General features: G+C 54.0%; 9 protein-coding genes across 9 annotated transcripts; 4 read left to right on the top strand and 5 right to left on the bottom strand.

The window, feature by feature from the left end:
* Positions 1–113: 113 nt before the first annotated feature.
* CCOS01_09256 (NADH:ubiquinone oxidoreductase 11.6kD subunit) lies at positions 114–617 on the bottom strand (the record flags this gene model as incomplete). The annotated part of the gene is made up of 2 exons (XM_060457415.1): positions 114–189; positions 352–617. 2 exons carry the CDS (start codon positions 615–617, stop codon positions 114–116), a joined length of 342 nt encoding a protein of 113 aa, XP_060312115.1.
* A 671-nt stretch (positions 618–1,288) lies between these two features.
* CCOS01_09255 (DNA replication factor Dna2) lies at positions 1,289–6,341 on the bottom strand (the record flags this gene model as incomplete). The annotated part of the gene is made up of 5 exons (XM_060457414.1): positions 1,289–4,069; positions 4,120–4,614; positions 4,662–4,757; positions 4,809–6,242; positions 6,294–6,341. 5 exons carry the CDS (start codon positions 6,339–6,341, stop codon positions 1,289–1,291), a joined length of 4,854 nt encoding a protein of 1,617 aa, XP_060312114.1.
* Positions 6,342–7,037: 696 nt separating this feature from the next.
* Positions 7,038–8,701, top strand: CCOS01_09254 (uncharacterized protein; the record flags this gene model as incomplete). The annotated part of the gene is made up of 3 exons (XM_060457413.1): positions 7,038–7,111; positions 7,182–7,259; positions 7,360–8,701. 3 exons carry the CDS (start codon positions 7,038–7,040, stop codon positions 8,699–8,701), a joined length of 1,494 nt encoding a protein of 497 aa, XP_060312113.1.
* Positions 8,702–9,538: 837 nt separating this feature from the next.
* CCOS01_09253 (uncharacterized protein) lies at positions 9,539–11,395 on the bottom strand (the record flags this gene model as incomplete). The annotated part of the gene is made up of 1 exon (XM_060457412.1): positions 9,539–11,395. The coding sequence occupies one exon, from the start codon at positions 11,393–11,395 to the stop codon at positions 9,539–9,541; it is 1,857 nt and encodes a 618-aa protein (XP_060312112.1).
* A 1,010-nt stretch (positions 11,396–12,405) lies between these two features.
* CCOS01_09252 (cytochrome P450) lies at positions 12,406–14,303 on the top strand (the record flags this gene model as incomplete). The annotated part of the gene is made up of 3 exons (XM_060457411.1): positions 12,406–12,728; positions 12,805–14,078; positions 14,164–14,303. 3 exons carry the CDS (start codon positions 12,406–12,408, stop codon positions 14,301–14,303), a joined length of 1,737 nt encoding a protein of 578 aa, XP_060312111.1.
* Positions 14,304–15,349: 1,046 nt separating this feature from the next.
* Positions 15,350–18,155, bottom strand: CCOS01_09251 (uncharacterized protein; the record flags this gene model as incomplete). The annotated part of the gene is made up of 2 exons (XM_060457410.1): positions 15,350–17,136; positions 17,192–18,155. The coding sequence occupies 2 exons, from the start codon at positions 18,153–18,155 to the stop codon at positions 15,350–15,352; spliced, it is 2,751 nt and encodes a 916-aa protein (XP_060312110.1).
* A 1,905-nt stretch (positions 18,156–20,060) lies between these two features.
* CCOS01_09250 (uncharacterized protein) lies at positions 20,061–20,342 on the top strand (the record flags this gene model as incomplete). The annotated part of the gene is made up of 1 exon (XM_060457409.1): positions 20,061–20,342. A coding segment is annotated over one exon (282 nt), but the record flags the coding sequence as incomplete, so codon positions are not given.
* Positions 20,343–20,749: 407 nt separating this feature from the next.
* CCOS01_09249 (uncharacterized protein) lies at positions 20,750–21,072 on the top strand (the record flags this gene model as incomplete). Its single annotated transcript, XM_060457408.1, has 2 exons — positions 20,750–20,885; positions 20,972–21,072. The coding sequence occupies 2 exons, from the start codon at positions 20,750–20,752 to the stop codon at positions 21,070–21,072; spliced, it is 237 nt and encodes a 78-aa protein (XP_060312108.1).
* Positions 21,073–23,842: 2,770 nt separating this feature from the next.
* Positions 23,843–24,630, bottom strand: CCOS01_09248 (golgi apparatus membrane protein TVP18; the record flags this gene model as incomplete). The annotated part of the gene is made up of 4 exons (XM_060457407.1): positions 23,843–24,143; positions 24,204–24,299; positions 24,498–24,513; positions 24,594–24,630. The coding sequence occupies 4 exons, from the start codon at positions 24,628–24,630 to the stop codon at positions 23,843–23,845; spliced, it is 450 nt and encodes a 149-aa protein (XP_060312107.1).
* Between the last annotated feature and the right edge of the window lie 1,924 nt (positions 24,631–26,554).

Here is a 26,554-nt window from a genome sequence, read left to right as displayed (position 1 = left end):
GTTCCTTTCTAAGGTGATATGTCTCTCAAAAAACCAAGCTCCAGGTAAAGAAAAAAGTTGATTCAGTGGTTTGTTCATTGCAAGTGGTCGCAGAAATTGGCTTTTTTTCCATTTCACTTCTCGGGGTCCGGCAGGATGCCCTCCTTTTCTAATCTCCGCCTGGCCTCCTCGAGGGCCCAGGTATCGAGTCTGTAGTGCGGGCAGGTAATGTTAGCCACATATCAAACAATCCTGATGTCTAAATTGCCTCATCCCGGCACAACCGATATCGAGAGCACCCTGAGCCTTTCAAGTTCTATTCGATGCATTCCATGTCGACGGGTCTATGCGGCGGAAAGAATGGCCACTCACGAAGTATCAGGCTTGAAAGCAAGGACAACGCCAGTGGCGATGATGCCTCCGCAGAACAGGGTGTAGAAAGGCGTCTCCCAGCCCTCCTTCTCGTACTTCTCACCGGGCTTGACGCCCCAGAGCCAGCCGGAAGGGGGATCAAAGTCGGAACCGCCACCAGCGCGACGGGCCGTCACGGAGAAAGCCCTCGTAGTCGGGGCAGCGGCCGCAGAGGTCTTGATGGCGCGGGCGGCGCGGATGGCCGCGGTCGGTCGTATCGCCGTCATCGTCGGGTCGAGAAGAAAGGTAAATTTCTTTTTCGAGAGAGGAGCGAGTGGAAGGTAAGGACGTCTCAATTGACGTATTTTCGGTGATGGGTGAGGGGCGGATGGGGGTTGCGTTCGCGGGCGCGCGGTACTTCGGCTGTTGAGTCGTTTGGCACTCACGGGTGAGGTTGTTGGATTGGAGTTGGATTCTCGGACCCATGTCGGGATCGTTAGTCATCTAAGATCACGTGCTCCTTGCCGACTCCACCCGATCCGCTGCCGCTTCGAGCAGCTGAACCCCGGCAAGTGCTTGCCTCTTTCGTCATTCAACGGGATGGTCCTGAACACTGACGGAAGCATTTGATGGCGTGAATGGGTTCCGTAGCTTTTGTTGCTCTGATGTCAAGTTGCGTCAGAACCTCTCCGTTGAGATCAAGTTCCCGAATTGTCGGTACATCTCAGCGACCATCTAATTGGTGGACAGCTCTTATGCGATTTCCTCAAGAACCATGATTTGCAGAGTCTCATCATACGATCTAGTAATTATGTGAAATGCCACTATTGAGTTGACCTATGATTGTCTCCTTTGTGAACCCTTCGACGTCCTGAATTTCCGTCTTTGATAGTCCAACTAACGCCTAACATCTCATAATCCTGAACCAATTGCCGATACTCCAAACCGTGCGATATCCTCAATAAGCACCGTTCGTCATATCGTTAAGTATATCCCTGAGAATGACTTTATCCTTCATAAGTACCTTCTCTCCAATTCTCGCCCGCTTAGGCCCCGTTCCAAGGTTTTCTTTCCCCATGGCTAGCTTTGGGGCCTTTCTTGGGCTGACACCCTTTCTCGGACTGGTGTTCTTCTTCACTTTCATCGGAGACACACCACTGGCTGTTAACTGCGTCGCCGTGTCGTCAAAATAGTGGTTATCCAATGCGTCAGGCGGCAAGTCATATATCCAATCCTTCTCTTCCATGAGACCGATAAACTTGCTGAGCATTTCGTCCTTTCCGCTACCCTTCAAGGTGCTCTTGCTTCCGACTACGAGTAGCTTGGTTTTGGCGCGAGTGAATGCAACGTTGATACGTCGCCAATCCTTCAAGAGTTCACCAATGCTGCAGCTCTCATTACTCCGAACCAAGGAGAGAATTACGACATCCTTGTCTCGTCCTTGAAATCGGTCGGCGGTGTGCATTTCCACGCCCACATGTCCGCGAAGGCCATGCTTAAGCAGAGATAGTTGAGAGCGGTAGTGCGTCATCACTCCGATCTCCCCATCGGGTACACCTATTGTAAGCAGGCCCTCAACGAGTTGAACTACAATACGTGCTTCAGCCGGGTTGACAATCCGATTGCCCTTTGCCTCTTCTCTCGTAAGGGGCTGAATGGTATCAGTGTTGACAAACCTGACTCGAGCCTCGCTGTCCAGCAAGTCTCGGAGCCAGCAGCAGTTTTGGTTGATGGAAGTGCATACAGACTTCGGAGTCCCTAGTCTGAGCGTCGATGCCGAATCGTAGTGAAGGCTCTTCAGCGCATTCATGTTGGGCACATCAAGTTTCTTGAACCGAAGTTCCTCAGTACCACACCGCAGTCTCCCTTTGTAGATCAAAGTGTTGCTGAGAGTCATGATATCCTCGCACATACGGTATTGGTGCTCCAAGTTGACCACCGAATCCGGATGGGTGTCGGAGAGAAGCTTGAACAAGCTCACATCAAGCCCGCCTTCTCGGGCCTCTTCATTTTGGACTAGAGGAGGAAGCTGATTGTGATCACCAACAAGTACAAACGTCTTCGCCATCCTGATTGGTCCAAGACAAATAGGCAGCGTGATTTGAGAGGCCTCATCAACAATGCAGTAGTCGAAGGTGCGTTCGTTGAAAAGAGCATGGCCAACGCCGAGACAAGTGGTGGCAACGATGGGCGTGTCGTGCCACGCCTCCTTAATCTGCTCAAAAGAGTTCATAGGTTGACCAGCTAGGATAGCAAATTGCTGGACTTCCGGGTGGACCTTAGCTGGAGCGCCAAGTCTGAGAACCGGGGTTTGGTCATTCTTTAGCTTCAGGAGAATGTTGTCGACTGCAGTGTGTGTGTAAGAAGTAAGAAGGACGCTTTTGCCCTGAGAGACCAAAGCCCGAATGATGTGTGCAATGGTGGTCGTTTTCCCCGTGCCAGGCATGCCAAGAACTAGCGCATAGTCTTGTGCACTCATCACCTTCTCGATCGCTCGATGCTGGTCGACATTCAGAGATTCCCGATCGGCTACAACGTATTGCGTGGGTGCTGCTTTGAATCTCGGGGGTACCAAATCCACCACAGCGCGGCGGATCTCTCGAGACCCGAAGACGCCTTCCGCCATGATCTGTACAAGGTTGTTTCGGACTGTGGCCATGCCATTGCTGAACTCGTCCTTATCAAGACGATAGCGGATTGGCGCTTCTTTGATCTTGCCCTGAGATTGATCCGCGGTGCAGCCCTCAGGGGCGACCTCCATGATGCTAGCAAAAACCTGGTTGTCGTTTTCGTCAAAGCCAGGCTGTTTGATGCGAGCGTTGTGTAGGCGTCGGTCGACTGCTACGCTGATTCTCTGTTTTCGAACAGAAGTAACGTAGCCCAAGGCGAGAGCAAAGTGGCCCTGTTCATCGGAAACAACTATAGGTTCTCCAACATTCAACTGTGACTCTAGGAAAGAATGGCCTGGAGTTGCAATTCGCTTCACGAACGTGTAGTTGAACCGGTTGATCTTGGAGGTGCCCAAGTCCTCAGACGTTGAGCCCTCTTCAATGATGACGTCGGAATGGCATCTTCCCACTTTCTCTCGGTCCTTGCTGACCATCGTCCAGAGTTCTCTCTTCAGCTTCTGTGTCTCTTTCTCCTCTTTCGTCAACAGATTCTCCCATTTGAGGAAGAACTTTTGGTGCTTTGGCGTAAGGTGCTTGACAACCTCGTCGAATTGCTTGTCCATGCCACTCGTCTCTCCATCGCCGTCGTCGGCGAGCTTGTGGTAAATGAAGCAAGACGTCTTCGCATAGCACTTTCCACACATGTTCTTGCTCCTCTTCATAGGAGGCAGCTGAACACTCCGCTCTCGAATGTGACAAGCTAGTTGATTTCGCTGCATGATCATATGGCGTAGCTCGTGTCGGATGGTGGGAATGCGCATTGTTTGCGACGTTTCCATGTAGTAGAGAATGCCATAAACGATGTTCAAATCGTAACGATCGGAAAGCAACAGGTTATAGAGCGCAGTCTGCGCCATGTGATTGCTGTTGGCATGTTTGCCCGTTTTGACTTCGAATGGGACTGTCAGCGTTTTGGTATCCTTGCCGTCCTGCAAAGTGATTTGAACGGTAGCATCGATGTTGCCCTTCAGTCCGTACATGGGCGACCAAACATGTTCCTCGACATCGAGCAGTTTGCTGACGCACATGTTGGCTTTCTTGCCATTGCGGTCGAGGACAACAGCATCGACCTTTTGCTAAAATTAGCGACTATCAGGAGAGAGAAGAAGATATGACATACATTCGGCTGAGAGGCTACAAAAGCCGTGGCCCAGCAGCTCAACTCCGTCATCTTCGACTGGAGATGTTCCCTAGCGATGCTGGTGCTGACTTTGATCTTGTACAAGTCCTCAATGTGCTTCTCCATGACTCTGTCAATGACACCACTGAGGTACCGAAGGTCCCATTGATTCGCCATCAGAGCCTCTTGAAAGATTTCATGCAACATCGTTCCGTACACCAAGGGAGCAGTAGCCTCGCTAGTCGCTTTGACGCGGTCCTGTAGTACTGCTCGGCGCATGCAGCTAAATGAATCAGCCACGACGGTAGCCGATACCAACTGATCAGGGTGTAGGATCAAGATATTGTGAGAATCATCAATGATGCATTGTCCACTGACTGAAAACGTTCCGATAACATGCACATATGCCTTTGCGTGTGCCGGCGTCTCGAACCAATCACCTCGAAGGTGGATCGTTTTCATGGCCTTGCTACCTTCCGCTTGAATGATGAGAATCTGGCCACACGTCAGCGATTGTTGTTGGATCAACTTGACCAACCTACCTTCTCTAATCGAGAAAGCCCGCGCTCGTCAGTGTATTCGTTTTCTAGGACATTGGTCACCAGATATCGCTGGATAGCTTTGGGCTTTTGGTTTGTCTACCTTCATCTTAGCGTTTGCTACCGTGGTAGTCGTTGATTGGGACGTACAGCTTCCGCCGGCGAGGCTTGTGGCTTCTGGACCGATTGAGTCGCAGCGAGCTCTGCCGCATCGAAGTCGAAGTCTCCTCCAAAGTCGTCTCCAAAGGCATCGTCCAAGTCGTCTTGTCTAGGGACAGGTACACTTGTTGCGTCAAGATGCGTTTTTGCAGACGCCGGCAATTGGGAGGCCGTCGCTACTGCGCTTTCCAAAATATCCTCGGCAGCCTCGAAAATATCATCGTCCAAGTCACCGAACTCGTCATCCAAGCCAGTGCTGCTCTGCTTGGTGGGTTGCACAGAAACAGGTGCGGGAGTAGGAGTGCTTGGCCTCGCCTCTTGTTTGGAGTTTGATAGACTGATGCTTGCTTCGAGCTCGAGGAAGGTGTCGTCATCAAACTCGTCAAAGTCGAAGTCAACGTCTCCGTATTCAGACTCCGCCGAAGCCGCTTTCGTTTGCCGTTCCAGACCTAGATCCTGGGCGACACCGATATCAGAAGTATTTTCCGCAGGCTGTAGGTTCGGGGCTCGGGTTGTTTTCCTCGACGGTGAGAGCGATGTCGGCCTCGATGCGTTGGTTTTTCTCTTCTTAAGAGACGGGGACTCCATGTCCTGGTCGATGAATGGATCGAAATCATCTGGTGGGCTATCTTCTTGCATGCTTCCCGTAACAGTGTCCAGCAGAGCTGTTACGAGTGAGTTCTTTGAACTATCGGTCGTCTCCCGCGTCAATGTGCTAGTAAACGAGGGCGCATCCGAGCGTTCAACTCTTCTCCTCTTTGGCCAGTTGAGGCCGCAACTGATTGCTCTTCGTAGGCTGCTGTCACCTGCCTGTGCAGGTGCCGTCTTGAAATTCCGTGGTGATGAAGAGAACATGAGATTGGCGAGCGTGGGGTTCGTAAGACCGAGTGGCGTAACAATTCCATTGCTGCTCAGGGAGAATCGATCCCAGAGTTCCAAGGTCGGGTCTGCATGTGGCGATTTCAATGCCTCACTGAGCTTCTTCACATTGACAGCAGGCGTGGTAGGCTTTTCGTTTTGTGCGGGGGATGATATGGGCGACGAGCTCCTGGCCCGTTTACGGCCTTTCCTATGCATCATTGGCGAAAGGGCAGCAGCGTAGTTCAAGTCGTTCTTGTCCCTCTCATTGTTCCACAGGATTCGTTCGGTAGGAGATGTTTGTGTTTTTTCTTCCTTGGGAGCGTTCGACGCCATCAGGTCGTGCCAGCTCAGCTTCGTCGATGGGGTGATAGCGATATCGTCTCGGGATTGGCAAACCCAATCTTCCGTTGCGGTGCCATTTTCCTGCACGGCAGTCTCTGCCTTGGCTCCAGTCTGGAATTGGAATTGATTTAGCTTGTTTTTCGTTTTGTCGGAGACGGGTGCCAAAGGTCGAGATGTTTGGGCATTCACTGGATTGCTCTTCGAACGTTGCCACGAGCGGTTCTGTAACAAAGTCAGCAAATATCGTATGGAGGGGTATGCTTTCCTATTAACCTTCGATGGGAGACCAACGTGTTCCGAGTATGACTTCTTGAGAGGCATATCGGCGGGTTCGGCTTCTCGAGTGCCAAAAACAAGAGATCGTGAACGTCGTCGCTAGTTCCAATCATGTCAGCGCAAGGGTGTGAAGAGGCAGTTGGGGCCCCTCAGGAAGTGCTAGAGTGGTTGTCCCTCGACGCGCTTGGGACGCGTTCTAGCTCCACGTTTGTTTAATACGCGTCGATGCACGTTCCCGGTAATATGTGGGTCATCTAGGGACCTGGCGGTGGACGCGCAGGGCCATCGCCCCTGCAACGAACAAGTCCATCTCCGCCCACATCGACTTTGCACCTTGGGCAAGCGCAATTGAACTCACTGCGGAATGTCTTGCATTCGCATGTTGTGTGGAGCGGAAGGCAATGTCCCTGTCCGTGTATTTATACCTGAATTTTACAGTTGTAATTGCTTCGTCTCCAGTAGTATCCTGGCTAACGTTGAGGTTAGTACTTACTCAATGTTCCCATTCATCCCCGTGGTACATTCGTGTTGGACTGACTGGACTGTCAAATACTTAGACTACCAACTACACATGGTACATTCCTTTACACAACCACAGTGAATCAAGTGCAGAGGCGGCCTGGCCATCTTCTCTCCTTTTTATCCTGAAGGTCTATCATCTCTTGCTAGATACTGCAAGCATCGACTGTGTTGATGTCCCTCTTCGTTTCGGTTGATACAGAGTATCATACGAGAAGGGGAATGCCCAATGACCAGATTTGGCGATACACCGGTGACACGGAATGGCGATACAGCGCGTGCTCCGACGTCCCGAAGTCGACATGGAGAAACTCTCTGCCGATAGCCCGGGAAGCTCGGGGTGTTGTCTCCACTCTGCCGATGCAGGTGTGGATCCACTAGAGCTCCAACTGCCCACCTGAGAGCTCTGGCCGACTACGTCAGGACTCTCAAGAACACCAACAGGTGAGCCGCCTCTAGAAGGTTGACCATACCATACCTCCACGAACCTCAGCAATCGATCTGACGCCAACTCGGTAGCTCGACTCTCTCCGGCCTTTCATAGCTTCGCCTCGTATCTGTCGGGTCACTTGAGACCTGGCTGTGAAGCCAATGAGATGGCGTTCCCCAACTCCAGCGACGACAATGGCTACGACCTAGACATCGTCGGGTCCCCGGAATACCAGATTCCACCGCCGCAGCTCACACTCCTGCAGCGCCTACTCTTCCGCAATCCCGATAACTACTCTAACAATGTGAAAGCGATGCTCGACACCGCTGCAGCAGGCATGGGCCGCCAACCCACCCAGGATGAGGTCAACGTCCTCAGCCAACTAGCCTACAAAGAAGCCGCAACCGCGGCATGGACTGTCCCCGTCACCGTTGCGTTGGCCGGCTTCTTGACATGGCAAACCCGCGGCACCTACCGCTTCCCTTTTTGGCAACCCAACTTTATCAAATTCACTCCCGATGCCTTTCCAAGTGCCTCTAGGCCGCTTCTCCAGGGTCGTCTGGCGAATCGCGCATGGCACAATACAAGATTCACGGCCTACTTCCTCCTCACCAGTCTCGGCATCGCTCCTTTTGTCGCCTCATATGCCACTTCAGTGGCCATGGCATCCGCCGCTCGAGATGAGCGCCTCAACCAGTTCCGCAAGGACATGAAGCCGGAGAGGCTGGTCCAGATGACGGCCGACAAAATGCCAGTCACCGCCTTGAAGCGCCAGCGCCACCGGACTGCGGAAGCCATCAGCCAACTCGAAAAGTCGCTGGCCGCGTTGCCCCAGTCGGATGAAAAGATCAGGGAAACAACTCCGCTCATACAGAAAAGGATTGATGAGTATCGCAAGATACTGGCCCACATTGATGCAATCCTCGAGAGGAGGGGCGAAGGCAGCGCTGGGGACGACGGGTCAGCGCAGAACAGGGACTACGAGACACTCTCTGCTTCGAGCTCTACGGGAGGGTACAGTTTACCCTCGGAATCCAACTACTCTTCTCCGACAAGCTACTCGAGAGATCCGCCATCTTCCGAGGGCCGATCAGGATGGGGCTCGGGCCAGCAGAGCTCTCCCCAGCGAAGCAGCAGCAGATCCTCAGACGACTTGGACTATGATGATGCATCACCTCTTTCGCCCGCCGCGAGAGCCCAGTCATCATCACCCTCTAGCACCGGCTCAGCGTGGGATCGCCTGCGGCAAGCCTCGAGACAGCCTCCGCGAGCTTCTGGGAATGCCAACCAGAGCCAACAGGAAGAGGCTAAGGGTGCCGATTACTATGCGTACGATGCCGCTGAAAAGGAGAGGAATGCGGAGAAGGATAAGGCCCAGGCCGAGTTTGACGCAATGCTCGAGCGGGAAAGAAGAGGTAACGCGGGGCAGGGCAGTGAGCGGAATAGCCGATGGTGATGTGTACTTCTGTCACATGTAATGACACGTTATCTACGGTCGAGATTGTAGAGTGATTGTTGTAAGGTCATGCTTGTGTATACCTGTGTGAATATAAGCGTACTCCAACCTGTATCATTTCCTCAGCTTCCCTCAGGCCGCAAGTTTGCCAGAGGGAGGAGAGGCATACAATTGATCCATAAACGTCGAATTGTCACCAAGGTCCATGGCGTAGCGGGGAATGTCCTCGTTTGAATTGCCCCGCTCCCATGGGTCACGAGTTCGACTCTCGTGAAAAATCGCCAGCACCGATACAGCTGAGGAATAGTACGTAAGGAGTGAGCCTGGTGATTTTCGCAGGCCCCCCGTGAGGGGGGTTGAGCTTTTGCATTCTTATCCTTCTTTCTATATGAATTACGTACTTTTTTCCTTCCTCCACTGATTCTTTCATTGATTGCAATAATATAATCCCCCTTCCGCGCGATGGTCGAGGTGGGAGGAGAGAAGCGGGTATGGGGGATGGGGGATGCGGTAGGGCGGCGATGCGGCGTGGTAACTGGAGATACGTATTAAATAAGAGAACAATTATTTTAGACGACAACGAAGTTTCTGCGGCGAATGCCATGAAGCGATTGATGCTTGGTGATCATTGCATATCTATGTAGATTTAACTGTATTCTAAACTCTGTCCGAGTCCTATGTACGGCCCGGTCGTATCAAGACTATGCGGGTATTTTTTCCCTTCGACTATGGCTAATCCTTTTCCCCCTAACTTTTCCCTTCTCCATGTCTTTTCACTAATCCTTTGTTCTCGACTATCAAAACTCCCCGAAATCTGTCTTTCTATTTTTCCAACCCTCAAAACGTAAAATGCGTCGGCCGCCAAAAGCTCGAATCCCATCGATGCCACGCCGCCGTCTTGGGCGGCGTCTTACTCCACCACTCCCGGAACTGCGGCGCGCCAACCTCGTCCCCGAACCGCTGCGCAAGCCTCGGCATAAAGGTACTCATCGACATCCCCGGCGTCAGCAACCCATCTTCCGTCTCAGCAAAGCTGAAATGCGACGCCCGCGCCCTCCAGCCCCTCTTCTCCGCCGCCGCCGCCACGGAGGCCGCGACCTCGTCTTGCTCCGCCTCCCCCGGGACGGTGGTAGCAAACTCGGCCACGGCGCCCGCGAGCCCGACGTAAAACGAGTCCGACGCGTCCGACGCCTTCGCCAGAGAGAAAACCCGGCTCGTCGACGACCGGGCTGCGTCCCGGAAGGGCATCACGTGGAAGCGGTAGTTGGGACGGTAGTAATCCCTCCTGGAGTACTCGTGCCAGACGCATGCCCTCCCGCGCGGGTGATCGCACCCGACGCCGCGCATGCTCAGGGAGCGGCTGCTAGTGCCCCTGAGAGGATCCGGGAACGGCGTGCCGGACCAGCACGGCAGGGCGGCGGAGTGGTGGTAGGATTTAGACCACCGGAAGTCGAATACTTTGAGGGCCTCGAGCTCGTTGCTGCCCGCAACGAAGTGGTCCGAGCCGTAGGTCAGGAGGGACGAGTGCGTCTCGAAGGGCTGGTACATGTCGCGGTAGAGGACGTCGTAGGGAGACGGGGTGCGGATGTCGAGGAGGCGGATGGTGCCGTCGTCCCAGGCGCTGAGGAGGAGGTTCGTGTGGCCTGCGCCTGCCGGGCCCGGGTTGATTGGTTGGATGGCGCGGACCGTCTGTTTCTTTTCCGTGTCGATGCCGCGGGAGGCGAGGAGGGAGTGGTTCTTAGAAGCGAGGTTGGGGGTGAAGCCTGAGGGGGTGACGGTGAGGTAGCGGATCGGATCCGTGTCGTTGGAGAGGGCGCAGACGATGGTGTCGTTGTTGAGGGCCTTTGCGGAGTGAACGAACTGCTTCCTGTCGCCCTGGCCTGGAACGTTAAAGGTCTGCGAGTCGAGCGGGAGGGCGGCGGCGGCGGCGGCGGTCTCATCTGCGTCCAAGGAGAAGAGACTGACGGTGGCGCGGTTGCCCGCGATCACTGAAGTCTGGTTCGGTAAGGTGTCAATGGACCCGATAGACGTCCACGTGGTAGCCTCGAGACCTCCAGTGGGCGTGGGAATCTTGTAGGTCGAGAGAGCCTTGCCGGCGCTACCAGGGGTCGCTGAGACGAGCTGCAAATCTCCATTCGCCCTGCCGACGAGGATACCCAGCTTCCCATTGGGCTCGGTCAGGTGGATGGCAGTGACGTCGCCCACGCCCGCTTCGTAGCCGTTCGTCTTGCCCCCCATACGGAACCAGGCGTCGGACTCGCCGCGACTGTTGTGAGGCCTGAAGCGGCCCACGACGTCCTCGCCAGCGCCCCACGTGGCAAGCTCCCAGCTCTTGTCAAAGACGAGGCGAGCATCGATGACGGGGTAGAAGGGACGGCCGGCGTTAGTGAAGCCCGTGAAGTAGTTCCCGTCCTGGCGGCGGTCGTCCGTGTAGGCGGTCGTCTGGAAGGCCTTCATGTCCCATGCGCGGGCCTGGCGGGTGAGGGTGTTTGCCAGCTCATCCCATTTGGGCGGAGTCTTGCCTAGTGGCAGGGAGTGTAGGGGAAAGCAGGTCCTGACGAAGGTGCGCCAGCCGTCCTCGTTGAGGAGGGAGTGCAGATGCTTACACGACGATGCCAGGCGGGCTACATCGCGTGCGGTTCTGAGATGGGAGACGATCTCCAAGACGATGTCGTCTGGGAGTTGGTCAAACATTTCTTCTTTGGTTTTCAAGAGTCTCTTCTGAGGACTCTATTTATTTGGTTTGATGTTTGGTATCTGAGTGACATGGAGTGTAAGGGGAATGCCAATTGAGATACGATGAGAGGGGGATAGGCTCGGAGAGAAGGGGGCTTGGTGTTGAGATATCCGTACTGACGAGTGAGATGTGTATGTGATGGATGTGGAAAGTGGCAAGGGAGTTGACAAAGTCTTCTAGCTAAGGTTGTGTGGGTAATTCCGTGAAGCAACTTGTACAAGAAACCTAGTTCCAGACCATGTGTTCTTCTTGTATAAATATATCAAAAGTCTTTCATCAAATCCCGGGGACGGCAACAATCGAAAGGCATTGAAAGTGTTGTAAGAAATTAGTTGACGTTGAAGTTGTCAAACAAAGTACAAAAGAGTCACAATGACCAGGCACCGTGCAGTGGCAGCCTGGAGTCAGGCCCAGTTAGGATTGGTCGGGTTTGTCTATGACACCACAGAGGCCCCCGGTAGTTGCATGTAAAGCGGCTACGGCAACTGTAAGCTCAGGGCGTGGCTTTAAGGCAGATGGCCAGTCTGCTCACACCCCATGGGTAGGTGATGGATGCGTGTACGTACCTTGGGCCTGGTCCGAGTTCATGAGACACCAAGTGACAAATGCAGTTGACCCCGCTGTTAGTGCAGGTCAATGACAACTCAGAGCAATTCCCAGGATAACACTGGCGAGGGAAGTGATAAGCTCGACGATAACAACCACTTTGACTTCCTCTAGACTGGCTATGAGTCGGGCATAGGGCGTACTTGTCACTCGAGGCGCAGTTGCCGGATTTTCGAGTGATTGCTACTATTTGTTTTATATTCGGGCTTGACCAACCTCAACACCTTGTCTCAATAGACGAAGGAGTCTAACTTGTTGACTTACACGAAAACCCCGGAGCTAGATCGCCGAATCGCACAGGAAATCAACTCACCCTTTGAATATATGAGTTAAAACATACCAGCAAGCTTCACTTACCAACATGGGCTTCAACTTGGTTCCCGTCGCAATTGCAAGCGCAGCAGCATGGCTACTCTACACCCTCATCCTACAACCACTCTTCCTCTCTCCCCTGTCCAAGATCCCGGCTCCACACTGGTCATGTCACATCTCCCCCCTCTGGATCTTATATACGCGGAAATCCAACCGCCAAAACCGTACGCTTCACAGAGCACACCTCAAGCTCGGTCCCGTCGTGCGCATCGGGCCCAACGAGCTCAGCGTCGACGGCTACGATGCCCTCAAGACGGTGTACCAGGGCGGCTTCGAGAAGGACCAGTGGTACTCCATCTTTAACAACTACGGGTGAGTCTACTTACCGGCGATCATGGGATATCTCAGTCACAAGAGAGAGCTTTCTGTTGCTAAACTACGTTCATAGCGTCCCAAACATGTTCTCGACACTCGCCTCAAAACCTCACTCCCTCCGCAAACGCATGGTCTCAAACGCCTACGCCAAATCCTTCATCCACGCCTCGGAACCCGCCAAAGCCCAAGCCCGCGCCATCCTTTTCGGCCGTCTCCTCCCCTTACTCTCCGCCTCATCATCCAGACACACCAAGAGCACCAGCACCGACATCGACACCGGCAGCAGTGGCACCAGCAACCCCGGACCCTCCCCCGGCGCCGGCATCGACGTCTTCTCCACCTTCCTCGCCTCCACAATGGACTTCATCACAGCCTATACCTTTGGCCTCCGCAACAGCACAGATTTCCTCCGCCAAAAGGCCTGCAGGGACCACTGGCTCCAACTCTACCTCGCGCGCGCGAGCCACGGCTTCTGGCCGCAGGAGACCCCGCGGCTGAACGCGCTCGTTACCCGGCTGGGGATGGGGCTGTGGAAGCTGTACCCGTCGTGGGTGGACGACGCCAACGCCGAGATTTGGGCTTGGAACTGGCGGCTCTGCGAGGGGGCGAGGGAGTACGTTCGTGGTAATCAGAAGGAGGGGCGAACTGCTGCTGCAGAAAAAGAAAAAGGTCAAGAAGACAAAAGAGACGTAGCGGACGAACCGGTCGTCCTCTGCGCAATGGAAGCCGGCATCGAAAAAGAGCGCCGCGTAAACGGGCAAGACTCCATCCTCTACCCGACGACAATCCTCCAAAAGAATGAATCAGTCGCCTCCGAAATCCTAGACCAGGTCCTAGCAGGCCAAGAGACGGCGGGGATAGCACTCACCTACCTCGCCTGGCACCTCTCCCGATCCCCAGGCCTCCAAAAGTCTCTCCGCCAAGAACTCCTCACCCTCTCACCAGACCTCAAAATGCCAACAAACGCAACAGAAACAAACGCAGCTTCTTTACCCGGCTCCCTCCCCGACCCGAAACACGTCGACGCCCTCCCCATCCTCCACGCCGTAATAATGGAGACCCTCCGCCTCCACGCCCCGATCCCCGGCCCGGAACCCCGCCAGACCCCGCACTCACACCCGCCCTGCCGCCTCGGCGACTTCCACGTCCCCGGCGGCGTCCGCGTCGCGGCGCTGGGGTACACCCTCCACCGCAACGCAGCCGTCTTCCCGGACCCGGAAGTCTGGGACCACACCCGCTGGCTCGCGTGGAACACGAGTGAGGCGCAGCGGAGGGAGATGTTGCGGTATTTCTGGGCTTTCGGGAGCGGGGGAAGGATGTGCGTTGGGTCGAATTTTGCAATGAATGGTGAGCCTTCCCGTCATGTCTGGTCAAACTCATCTTCTTGTGCCAGAGAGTTCTGCCTTTACTGACTTGTTTCGCTACTCTCCAGAGATGAAACTCATAGCCGCAGCAATCTGGACGAATTTCACGACGCATGTGGTTGATGATACGGGTATCGAGCAGGATGATACATACACGGCGCGGCCCGTAGGCGAGCGCTTGATTCTACGATTTGAACATGTAGAGTAAGAAAATTGTGGGAGCGGTGGTTTAACATCTAATGACATGCTTCAGAATCGCTGGCTGATTCGGAGGGAGCACCAATGGAAAGAGGGTTTTGGAAAGTAAAAAGGTCCAGCTTTCCTGGTGGTGACCTCCCCGAGTCGCTTATATCGTTGTTCATATGTAGGGAGGGCTGGTATGTTCCCAAGGTGAGTTATTTTCCTCTCGAGAGCGCTTTGAAAAACACCAGTATCCCGTCTCTGGACACCAGTCACGAATCAACGCAGACGTGAACCTGTACCTGGCCTTAGCTGAAGAGCCAACGGCTGGATGTATACTGTAGTTGTTCATAAACCAACTCCATGTCGCGGGAAATCGTTTATACATTCCATCAAGCGCAACGATTTCGTCAGGGATAAGTAGTCACAGGGGCAATGCCGCGGCATTTGAAAAAGAAACAATGTAAAGTAACAACCGAATCGAATTATTCTCTATTTTCTATGCTAGATATAGGTTATTAGCTTAGTTCAGATCTCGCAGGTTCAGCAACAAGGCAAACATCTCTCAGAGTCAGCACTCCCCTCATAGCCTACAATCACAAGCATGCAAACTACGTCGTCATACCACACGTACAAATGTACTCACCCTCTACAACATGGCCTTTTTTCCACACGAGGCACTTAGAGGTGTGCAAGGCAGTGCCTCATCACATGTGCCGGCCATGCTGTTCTTCATATCAGGAGCTGCGCTTAGTCTTACATCATTACCTTGGGGAACACTTGACAAAATCACGCACCAGGCTATGTATGCGATCATCCACAAGCCGACGCGGAAGGCGAGGCTGTCCTTCCATCGGAAAGAGACAACAAACGCAGTATCAAATTGCTACCTATTCAACAAATCGCTGCAAAGTCATACGGCAAAGTTAGGGAACGTGAAAGTATAGTTGGATGACCCGAAAACCATCAAACCGAAAAAAAAACTGTACGCCAACAGAATGTCGGTCTAGTGCTGTTTTTTTTGCGTCATAACACACCAATCACTCACTCTCGTACCGGCCACTCTGCAACATTTTATGCCGCTTCGCCTCCGGTTTGCTTCACATTAACAGGCTCGACGTCGGCACCCTTCTCGAGAGTCGCCTCGACCACAGGCTCGCCAGCAGTATTAGCCGCCAGGGTCTTCACGACCTCCTTCGGCGCCTCAGCCCCATCTTCAGCTTCCACAGGCTTAGGAACCTCAGCCTCGGCCACTCCCGCAGTCTCTGCAGCAGGTTCCGTAGTGGCGGGCACCTCGGGTGCTTCCGTCTTGGCCGAGACTTCAGGCTTGATCTCCTTGGTCTCTGCAGCCGTGCTGGCGACCTCGGGAACCGGCTCCTTGGTGGGTTCTTCTTTGGAACCGTCGTCGACCTCTAGAACACCGCTATCGCCAATGCTCCAGCAGATTCTGAGAGGAGAGAATGAGAGTGTAGGTCCGGACTTGGCCTCAACAGCTGCGGGAGCTGGGCTCTTCGCCGCCGGAGCCCTACGCTGGGGACCACGAGCACGACCTTTCCTAGCATCAGCGAGGGGCGCCTTCTCCTTCTCCTCAGCAACATCCGCCGCGGGGGGTTCTTCCTTCTTCGGAGCTGTAGGTCCCAACTGAAGGCGCTTGTTAAGGTCAGACAAGAAACCGGCCTGGAGCGCTGCGATCTTGCCTCCGGCAGGTTTGCCAGGAATAGCTGGCTTCTGCTTGGGAGCAGAGTCTTGCTCCTTGGAGTCGACGCCGGAAGGAAGGGTCTTGGTAGGGCGAGCAGGAATTTGAGGTTTTGACTTCTCCGAGACAGCCGGCTTAGCCTTATCCTCACTTGTCGAGTTCTGTTTTCTTGGCCGCTCAGGAATGGAAGGTGGTTCTGCGGTAGCGCTCGATTGTGAACCCTTCTTCTGCGGGCGTGCTGGCACAAACGGCTTTTCTACCGGGGACTCATCCTTTGGCTCAGGTGTGTCCACGATAGCCTCGTGCATGGCGCTTTCTGGCGTATCCTCCCAGACGTCGCGACTGGGAAACCGGTTCGACATGGTCGGGCGAGCGTCTTCCTTGGCCTTCTGGAGAGCGGCAGGCACTGGCTTCATCTGCTTTGCATCTACCCCACGGCCTTCCTGCTCTGCGAGTTCTTCTTGTCTGCGGGCAAACTCCAAGGCGGGGTTTTCTGTGGGAAGTTCGGAACGGCGTCTGGAGGAAGGTCGTTCTGATTCTGTGGGCTCCGGGGTCGAAACTTCGGCGGTATAGTTGACGCTGTCGGGGGCGTCCTCCCAGACGTCCTTGCTTGGGAACTTGTGACGAGGCTTCGAGCTGGCTGCCTCGGCCTCAGACTTCTTGCCCTCCGGGCGCTCCTCGTCGAAGAGTGGCTCGTACTCTTCAACATCCTCAAGTGGGGTGTGTACCAGGTCGGTTTGTGACTGGTTGTTGTTGTAAATACTAGTGGGTCGACTTGTGGGACGGTTCGGCTTCTCCATCTCAAAGGCACTGCCGGAGCGCTCTGGTGGGGGCTCAACAGCGGGCTGGAGGTCATACGGGTGGACGTCTCCTCCAGACTCGTCTTCGGCCAGAATAGGTGCGTTGTACTTGTTCTCGTGTCCAGGGTCGTGCGACACGAAACTCCTGCGGCGGTTGTGAGATTCGTCGACGTGGACGATACCGTCATCGCTTCCGGTCGCATTGTCCGGAGAAGACACAGAAACCTGAGGATGAGAATCCTTCGAGGGACTTTGAGGAGACTTGATGCGCTGAAGTTCAGGGGAGGAGATGCGAGAGGTGTACTCTGCAGAAGCCTGGTATCCAACTTCCTCGCTGGGGGTGCCAACATATGAAGCGGAGGTTCCTGTTCAAGTTAGTGGCTGCCTCTATACTCGTGGAATTATGTTTGCACGACTTACCCATGCCAGAACCACGGCTGTGGGTCTCCTTGACAATCTTGTTCAGATCCGTGCTGCTCATGGCGTAGTCGTTTTGGCGGTCGTGGAGAGAAGGTTTGCAGTCCTTCTTCAGGAAATCTGGGTGCTTGTCGTACCAGGCCTTCTCAAACTTGTCGGTGGGCAAAGCTGTGCTGTGGCCATGAAGACCGTAGCTGCCAGGAGGGAGCTCGTTGAAACCACGCGAGCTGTGCTTGCGGGAGTGGTTTCGCGGAGTTCCCGACCTGAGGCTCTCGGGGGCAGCGCCAGAACCAGGAGCAGGAGAAGGAGCCTGGACGTCACCCAAGTGGGGGTTCATGGGAACACGCTGGCCAATCTCGGGGATGCCATGCTCCTCATCGCCGTAGGCACTCTCTGACTTTTGAGACAGGGCACTCGAGCTGGCCTTCTTCCTGAGACTGCTGGGCCTGGTGTCGTCACTGCTGGGCTTGCCAATGCCAAAGGAGGCAGCCTTATCCGAATCGGTGCGGGTCACTGCCATAACTCTCTGCTTGGCACTCTGAGCCGGAACAGTGGGCTTAGGAGCGTGAAGCTTCAGATCTTCCGCAGCAAAGCGGGTGTGTTCAGGAGATGAAGGTGCCTTGGGAGGCGGCTTGACAAATCCATCGTTGATGGCATCGTATTCGTTACCCTCCTCACCAACGGAAGGCATAGACACGCTACCGGGGCGGTGATGGATAGGGTCGTGAGAAGAGAGGAAGCCATTGCTCGGCGAGGAACGGGTAGCCTTGGGGCTCTTTGAGAAAGGGCTCTCGTTCAGTGGAGAGGGCGCATATCGATCGGGATTCGGAGAGACGGAGCGGTCGAAACGCTTGATGGGACGAGGAGGGATTTTGGGGAGAGACGAAGTGTTGGTGTTCTCCTCCTTATCCTGACTCCTAGAAGGTCGGGGAGGGATAATCGGTTGTTGTACTGATGCGGTAGACATTTTGACTGTGTGGTTTGTTCGAATACGTAGAAAAGAGAAATACAACGACTTGCAGCCGAGTTGAAGATGATCGGGGGTGCTGCTGGGTGTAGTAGTCGGGGCTGGACGAGCTTTTGATCTAGGCGCGACTAAGAGGGCGCAACAAGTAACAGGGAGCCTAGAGAGCGCGGAAGCTGCAATTAGTACATGGATTTGAGGCGGTGTGTCAAAGCAAAGAGCAGAACGTGCTCCCTTCCCCTTGTTCAGGCGATTGGTGTGTATTCTGTAGCCGCCTTGTTTTCTAGTGTGTGTGGCAGCTGAAGGCGAGATAACAAGACTGGAGAAAGTGGAATAGGGTGAATTTAACAGGCAAAACAAGACAGGCAGGGGCGGGGAGAGAAGACAAGACAAGACAAGACAAGACAAGACAAGACAAGCACCGGATGGGCGACCGGAAGAATGCAGTCTTGCTGGGAACAGCGGGTTTGAGTTTTGACGCTCAATCTTTGTTGATAAGGTAAGTGATTTCCCGATGATAAGACGGTGTCATATCACGAGTAAGGTAAGGTACACGAGGGAGGCTTTTGCACCACAAGCAGGTAAAAGCCTCCAGAGAGCTCCATTACAGGAGACTCGCACACACCGAAAGATGGTGATAGCTGAGTCCGCCCCGGCTGAAAAAGCGCAAGGTGGGCCTGCCTGCCCTGTCCTTCCCCAACACCTGCATCAAGCAGGGCGATGGTTATGGTTTTGGTGGTGGTGTGCTGACAATGTGCAGCAAAGCATTGGACGACCACTTGGAGGAGGAAGAGGAGGGTTGTGTGGGCGGAGGAGTAGGGATACCAGTACGGAGTGGTAGCAGTAAACCAAGCTCAGCAAACCGGGGGAAGGGTTGTTGATTGCCGTATGGTGCGGGAGAGGGAGGGAAGTCCGGTGGGAAACCAACAATGACGAGTGCGGTCTGGCAGGACGGAGTCCACTTACAGCTAAAGGTGAGAGATAAGAGATAAGGTGAATTGAGGTGGTGGGAGTGAGACCCTAAAGAGCTGGGCTATTCCGTGATGCTGTGTGGAATTGGTGTTATCGTAACGCTCGCGAGGTGAAGGGCAAATGGAAGATGGTGAGAGAGTTGATTTGTATGCTGAGTACACACATTGAACAGATGATATGACGAGCAAATCCAGGGGGGGGGCAGCAAGCAGGAGAAAAGTCACCTTGACCCTCGAGCTTTTATATTCTGGCTTGACGAAACCAGCTGGTTCGGTGACGGTGCTGCTGCCCTCTCTCAGCCAGTCACGAGCGACGTATTCCATGGCACAAAAGCAGGGATGCTCGATGCCGGTCCAGCGAGAAAAGCAGAAGAACATGTACACGAGTACCTCGAGTACCTGGCCGTCGAGTTGACGCTGTGCCGGCGATGCGCACTTTGGTGGCACTCTTTGCATTAGAAGCTGCAGGTTTGAGGGCTTGCTGTCATACAGTAAGTCTCTTTCCTATTGGCACAGTACTGAATGATCTGTTTTTGGGGAATCCACAGTACCCCGCCATTTGCCCACTAATGCATCATACGGCACGCTGGAGACTGAGGTGCTCACCTCGAATTGTAGTGTAAGTTGCAATAATCAAAGTCCAAGTCTTTTTTCTTACCTCCCCACGAGGTCGTGTACTTGTACGAAATGTACGAATACCTACGATACCTCCCATCCAGCAAGGTACCTTTTTTCGTCTTCAACGTCAGGGGACGACCTTCCTCTCAACGATACGAACGGCAAGCTATTACCTACCTACCTTACGGACCAGACAAAGCAACATCGCGTCCAGGAAGCAGCTAGCTGATATGAGCAAGAGGTGAGTTGTTCTTTTCTGTTGACTCGCTTTGTTTGCTGTTACTTTCAGACAGGAACACTTCAACCGACTGCTCCAGGGCCATCGGGAAGAAAGTTGACCAGGAAACTCTCCATCATCCCACCCCCAATCGATCGATCGAACCAAGTGTCCTTCCAACCCAGATCCACGTCTACTCTTATTGCAGCTGCCACTCTGAGAGAGGCGTCAGAGGCTCAATTGAGTGTGAAGATCCCAGCACAGGACAGCACCAATTGCGTTCAAACCAGTCTACAGACCTGGTTGAGATTCAACAACTCGCCAAATTCGCCGGCCGTCCGCAAACCCGCTTCCAAGGATTCCGAAGCACTCAACTACAAATAGCACCAAAAGACGGGGAAGGGGAAAACACAAAAAAAGGGCACTGTGACTGTGGATTCCCTCGGCCGTCACCTGCCAACGCCTCGACCAGATCAAACGTGCTCTGCTTCCCATTTGTGTGTGCTCGCGTCAGCGTCGAAATCTAGAATCAGCAACGCGAAACCCATCTCGTCCCGAGTCACCTGCGCCCTGGGAATGTCCATCTGGGACACGGGGGGTTCCTTCGTTCCAGTCTCCCAACAGACACGACTTGGCGCAACGTTCACGCACATCCGGCCACCTTGCATTCTTCTTCACCACGTTCTAATTTCAGAGTCACTCTCTGTACGACCTGGGACCACACACACACACATCAAAAATCAACAACATTGCTTCCCCTGGCTGCTCAAACGTCCAGAGGCAACAAAGACATGGCCAGCTTCCCGTCCTCTGGACAAGTCGACCCTGGACTCATCCAGCGGCGGGCAGGGCAGCCGGTCCCAGGATACCCACCGTGGCTCTCGCCCATAGTGGACGGCATCTCCACAGGGCGTCGTCTGGTCCAAGGTCGAGCCCGCCTGCGCCCCAATCGAAACTGTCCACTGAGAAAAGTTCGAAAAGTCACCCGCTGACCATGGCCACCGACCCCCCAGGCGTCCAGCCTCAGGCGGGCCAGACCCGGGGCATGGGCGGTCCCGAGAGCAGGTACCTTCTCGATTTCGTCAAGTACCTTTGCCAGGAACCGGATGCGTGAACCGGGAAGAGAGGCCCAGCGAGATACCTGGACCTTACCGGACCATATTGCGTCTTTGGCTACCAACACAACAAGTCTACAGTGCGCCTCGACTCGCCCTAAAAGCCTTTGACCTCTTCCCTCCCCCGAGAGTCCAGTGTCATTGTCTCCCAAGACCAGCCCCACCTCCCAGACCACGAGATGCTGCAAGCTCTGCATGGAAAGGGCACCGGCCTGCAGCTGGCCAGACGACGGTGCCTCGTCCGTTTGGATCTCGATACAACATTTCCCACACAAACACATGCCCAAGAGAGGGAGCCGTTTTAGACAACCCTGCCAATGGACCATCGTGATCCCTCGCAATACTCTCTCACAGTCTCTCTGTTCAGTCTGTGGTTCATATACTAGCTTACCCTGTATTGCACCACACTGTTATTCTCTGGAATACGTACTCATCTCTCACCGCAACAACTAGAGACATGATCCATTTAATTGGATTTTCCGGCTTCTCGGACTGTGACTGCGGGCGCTTGTCCAGGAGCATCACTTGGATCTAAACGGCACCGCCTCTCGGGCTTCCATCTCTGGCAACTCGGAAGCATCTGGACGGGCGCCGGAGCGCATGCGGGCATGCTCGAGGGATTTTCTCGGGGCGGCATTTCTCAATTGCCTTGGTCCTCGGGCCATGAACAAATGCCTCTCCTACAATCGCTTAAACATTGAGAGCTGGCTTGTGTCGGACGCTGTCTCCGACGGCCTCTGACGGCCGCTGTCACGGTCTTGGCTCCCTCCCACCGTTCGCGCTCAGCCCGGCTCTTTTTTTCAGACGGCCAGAACGCTCCCTTTTCCGTCAGAATTACGGATGTCTTTCAATTGACGACATCCCAAGTGGAGGTCCTTCCGTCAGACTGTCACAGAGAATTGGAACCAGCGTAGACGGCTCCGTTATCCAGCAATGCACTGTCATTATTAACCGTCAACTGGAGACGGGAAGAGCCCCATTGTTTGACGATCGATCCACGAGTGTCCCTGGAAAATGCTCCAGTACCTGGCTGGCTTTCTTCGGATGATGACAGTTGCTGGAACGCCCTGGGCGAGAGGCGGGACCGGGAAACCGATCGTCTCAAAACAAGCTCCAAGTAAAGGTGATTCCCGAGGTTTCTTCGAAGATTCGAAAAAAAAAAAGTTGAGCTGGCCCGGCCGGAAAAATCCTACTCCTTGTGCCAGCTTCGCGACTGAGGTTCTTCTGGATAAGCAAACCCTTCCTTCATCTCGCAGGACCCTTGTGGGGAGGAAAACGGGGAAACACATCGTCACGGTCGATCAGGGCCAGAAGCTCCGTTCACCTTTCTTGCATCTTCACTGTGCCGTTCGTTTCGTCCAGAGCTGGACCACGGCTTTTTTTTAGCAGCTCCATCTTCCCACGGCGCTGCTGCTGGATGACGCCATGTAGTGCGTTGCCGTCCTCAACTTCTTGGTCTCTACCCATTGAACTTAGGACCAGGTTCATTGCCAGTAATGCGATGGGTGGTGATATAAATGCGCTCGACTTTTGACAAACACTATTTGCCATAACCTAATTGCCAATTACGCCAGCTCTTTCACTTCTTGGCGTCATACGGATGGATGCTGCTATCTCCCATCAACCGAACGCCATCGTCCCCAGAAAATGGAAGGCCAGAGAGAGTCTGTACTCGGTAGCACGGCAGGTATCCACAAAGCTAACCATTCATCATGTTACACTCCCCGCGCAGGGAAAAAAAAAAATGACGAGGCATACGTCAATATCCGGGGTTTCACAGGATACGTTCAGAAGCAAGAAGAAGGAAAAAAAAAAAACTTGAGTATTCACTCACACTAGGTAGTTCGCGACTAGAAACATGAGGGGCAGATTCCGGCCATGCCCCCCTCCCGCTCCAAGCCTCCATCATAAACTATCTAGCTCGTCCAATTGGGCCAAACCCCCCAAACGGCGGTCATGGTTTCATGGTCACGCTTCACAATGTGCGTGATGTCCCTCTGCATGAGAAGTAGCTCTTTTGCTGCTCACCTTAGCTCCGAGGCCTGCGAGCTATTACCTGGCTGGCTCCCCCTCCTCCCGCCACCGGCACCACTAGTGCCATTTTCTTTCGATCCTCACCGTTGACTCGCTTCGCAAGCTAGCTATGGTTCAAGCTATAGCGACTGAACAAGAACAATGCTAGGAAGCTTGCGCAGCATCACTTGTAAGCTGTGAGCTGGCAAGCTTGATGCCGATCCTCTTCTGCCGTACTCCGATCTGGAGCGGTACACGTGCATGGAGGCAGTCGGACGACTCGACTCTGCTCAATGCGCACGAGAGTGAACCATCAAAAGTTTCAAGAAAGCTCCGAAACAGAAAATCCAGTGCAATGAAGAAAGCTATCATAACCTCCGGAGCTTCTAAGAACCAAAAGCGCAATCCGAAGTCGTACACGCAAAGCCTGAGCTTGTCCCGGGACGCCGAGTTTCCTTTCCGAATATGCCGGTCGTTGCATATCAAAACACACCAGTCTCCGCGTTGCCCTCTGCAACCTCTCATGACCCATTGCGCTTCACGCGCCAAGTGGCCTATCACGGAGCCTCGATACTCGCAATTGTATACACTCCACAACCCTTTCGTCCCCCCATTTTGTTCGTGCTTCCAGGCACTGGATATCACTAATGTTGCCTATACTTGTTCAGCTGTCGTTACAGGCGCCGGCGCTCCTTCGTCCGGAGCTGCTGATTTGGGCATCTCGTTGCCCCGACATTCTAATTGCTGATTCTTCTCCTAGACAATCATCTGGGCAACACCCTGGCCACCAAGCGTCTTGCTGCCGACAAAGGCCTGGCCCTTGACGGCGGCGAGAAGGTAGCAGATGGCCGTCAGCGACAGGAACACACCAGCGGCGATCAGACTGCTGGTAACGATGATCGTGCTGAGGAACTGAATGACAGCCATGCCGGCATAGGCTCCGGCGCGCATGTAGTTGGTCGAGATCTTGCGGATGAAGCCATCAAACGTGGCCGAGGTAGGGCAGATTCGGAGCAACAGAGGGACCTCAATAAAGAGGATCACCAGCGCAGAGGCCCTGAGGTTTACGTTAGAACGGAGCTCCGGCTTAGAGCGGAGGGAGCGCAGGTAGTCTTACAAGGCGAGCGCGCAGAAGATGATGAGAAGGAGATGGATGGTGAAGATGTTGGCGATGCCCAGTGCTAAGCACAAGATCATCGACAAGACGCCCAGCCTGTATTGATTCTCGAGTCAGCCATTATGCCTCTCAAAGTGTATTGCGCCGAAACAAGCTCTCCCAGAGAGGTTTTCCGCAATCGCAGCCTGCCGCGGGGAGTATTCATCTCGGATCGTGTCCCCGCGGACAGGCAATCGAAGGGGGGACATTGCGCGAGGGAGCGAGGGATGATGGGCTGAGCAGGGAAGCTCTTACCATTGGCCGTAAATGCCTGTAGTGAGAGGTTAGCAACAAGTTCAAAATGAGGAAGACAGCGCCAGCCGCGCAAAGCCATTGGGAAGGTAAACATACTGAAGTTTCTGGTCGCGAATTCCTCCTTGAGCGTCATCTTGGCGGTAGTGTGATGTGGTTTGCGGTGGTAACGTTTTTCTTTTTAGGTTGGCGTACGTGGACTTTCTGAGCTATTGTGGAGATGGTCCGAATTCCAGCTCACGGAGATGGGATCGACAGCACGGGAGCAAAGGGAGATCGGATTGTGGTAGGATCGGTGAGTTGATTGTCTCTTTTGATGTGGGTTTTGGCTCGTTGTCTGGTGAGGATCGAGCTTTCTGGACTGCTGTTTTGTTGGATTTCGAGGTTTGATGGTGGAGTGGTTGGGTGAGGTGAGGTTAAGTGAAGTGTTGTTGTCAGCTTTCCCCGGGGCGGCGCGGCCAACAGAAGAGGAAGCGTCGTACGTAGCCTCTTTTGCCGAATTTGAGGCTTGGACTTGGCCCAGCGGGCTGCGGTAGGTACGGAGTACGCAGTAGGTGGTTACTGGTAGGTGGCAGGTCCCTGGGGCGCCCCCGTTTGGACCAGTCAGATTTGGTGTACAGCTGCTGCGGTGTGGGTTGGGGCCTGGCTGGGTGTGCTGGTTGGTGGTGCTGCGGCTTCCTTGGGACCTTGGGGCGTGAGATCTTTTGGCGCGAACTTTCCAAGTTTCTAGGGGTCGCAGGCGCGCGGGCGAGCAGAGGGAGAAAACAGGGTTCTTTTTGTTTCTTGTCTGCGGGAAGGGGTCTTTTTTGGTACCACTCTCTCTTTTAAACAGATGCTCAGGTTCTCAACAGCTGGATTGAGACAAGAGAAGTATTCGACGGATTCGAGATTCCCAACGGTCAGGGACGAGACGGGGGACAGGTATTGTGATTGGTTTCCCTTTCCCTATCTTGCTCTCCCTGTCTGCGAGGTGGTTGAAGGCGAGAACAGGGGCCTTTTTGCGTAGGGATACTGTTCTCTTGCAGTTGAATGTACAGTCAGATGAGGTGCCTGTTTTTGATCGTGCAGCCTGCCACTCTTGATAAGGTTCTCGTTTACAAGGCAACACGAGATGGTCAGGCTCGAGAGCCGTGTTTGGCTGCCACTGAGGCTATTGTCCCTTTTCTTCGTCTTGTATCTTCAGCAATTGTATGTCTTGTGCTCTCTAGTGTCCCGTGCCCGGTTTTCTGAATCTGTGCCGCTGTTCCTATTCAACCCTCAAAGGAGACCAGCAGAAACAGGCCAACAGCGTTGTTCCTCACTTTCTGATGCGCGCAAAGAGAAGGGTGCCCCTCGCCAGACTATGACCCTGTGGTGGAACCAGTGAGGAAGAAATGTCACTGGTCGCTTCAGGAGAGAAGGGGGAGAGGGAGAAGAAAAAGATGGAATAGAGTGTAAGAGGTTTATGAAACAACGTCCTGACACTTTCCGGGCCCGGGGGGCACAGGAGGAGGAGGGACCTGAAAATGCACGGCCGATCTACCGGGTGCCACTACTCCAAAGGGTTTGTCTGTGTGCTCATCCGACACCCGCGCTCCGTACCTCTTGAGTAGCAACCCCGTTTTTGTTTTGTTCGGTTTTGGCTGGGTGGTTATATTTGGGAATGGGGGTTTGCTTAAGACGACGTTGGCGGGTTGGGTCGACTTCTTGTTTCGACTTATCGTGACACTTTCTAATACCGCCTAGACTTCGATTCTTGTGGTTGAGGTATTTTCTTCGCGATAGTTGATGGTAATACGAAGAGAGTTTAATGATTTTGCAGACTGTAAGTTACGGTAATCAAAGCGTATTGAACCCTCAGGGCCTCAAACAATGGTTTTCTTCTACCATTTATCCGATGCCACCACCTCCACTACCCCTTTGATGCGCTTTCTACCAGTTCAAGCTGTTCAGCCAGCTATTATTCTCTGCTTAGTCGCAATGAGATTTTTGCGAATACGATGGACGCCGTACACGCGTCGTGGAGTGGCAGAGAGATGGGGCGACATGAGCGGCGAGCCTACGTGGACTCTTTCAAAGCC

This window comes from Colletotrichum costaricense, assembly GCF_030867565.1.
Source record: "Colletotrichum costaricense strain IMI 309622 chromosome Unknown Scaffold_9.1, whole genome shotgun sequence".
NCBI lineage: Eukaryota > Fungi > Ascomycota > Sordariomycetes > Glomerellales > Glomerellaceae > Colletotrichum > Colletotrichum costaricense.
The sequence above is the reverse complement of the archived record's forward strand: the minus strand, read 5'-3'. Positions and strand labels throughout refer to the sequence as shown.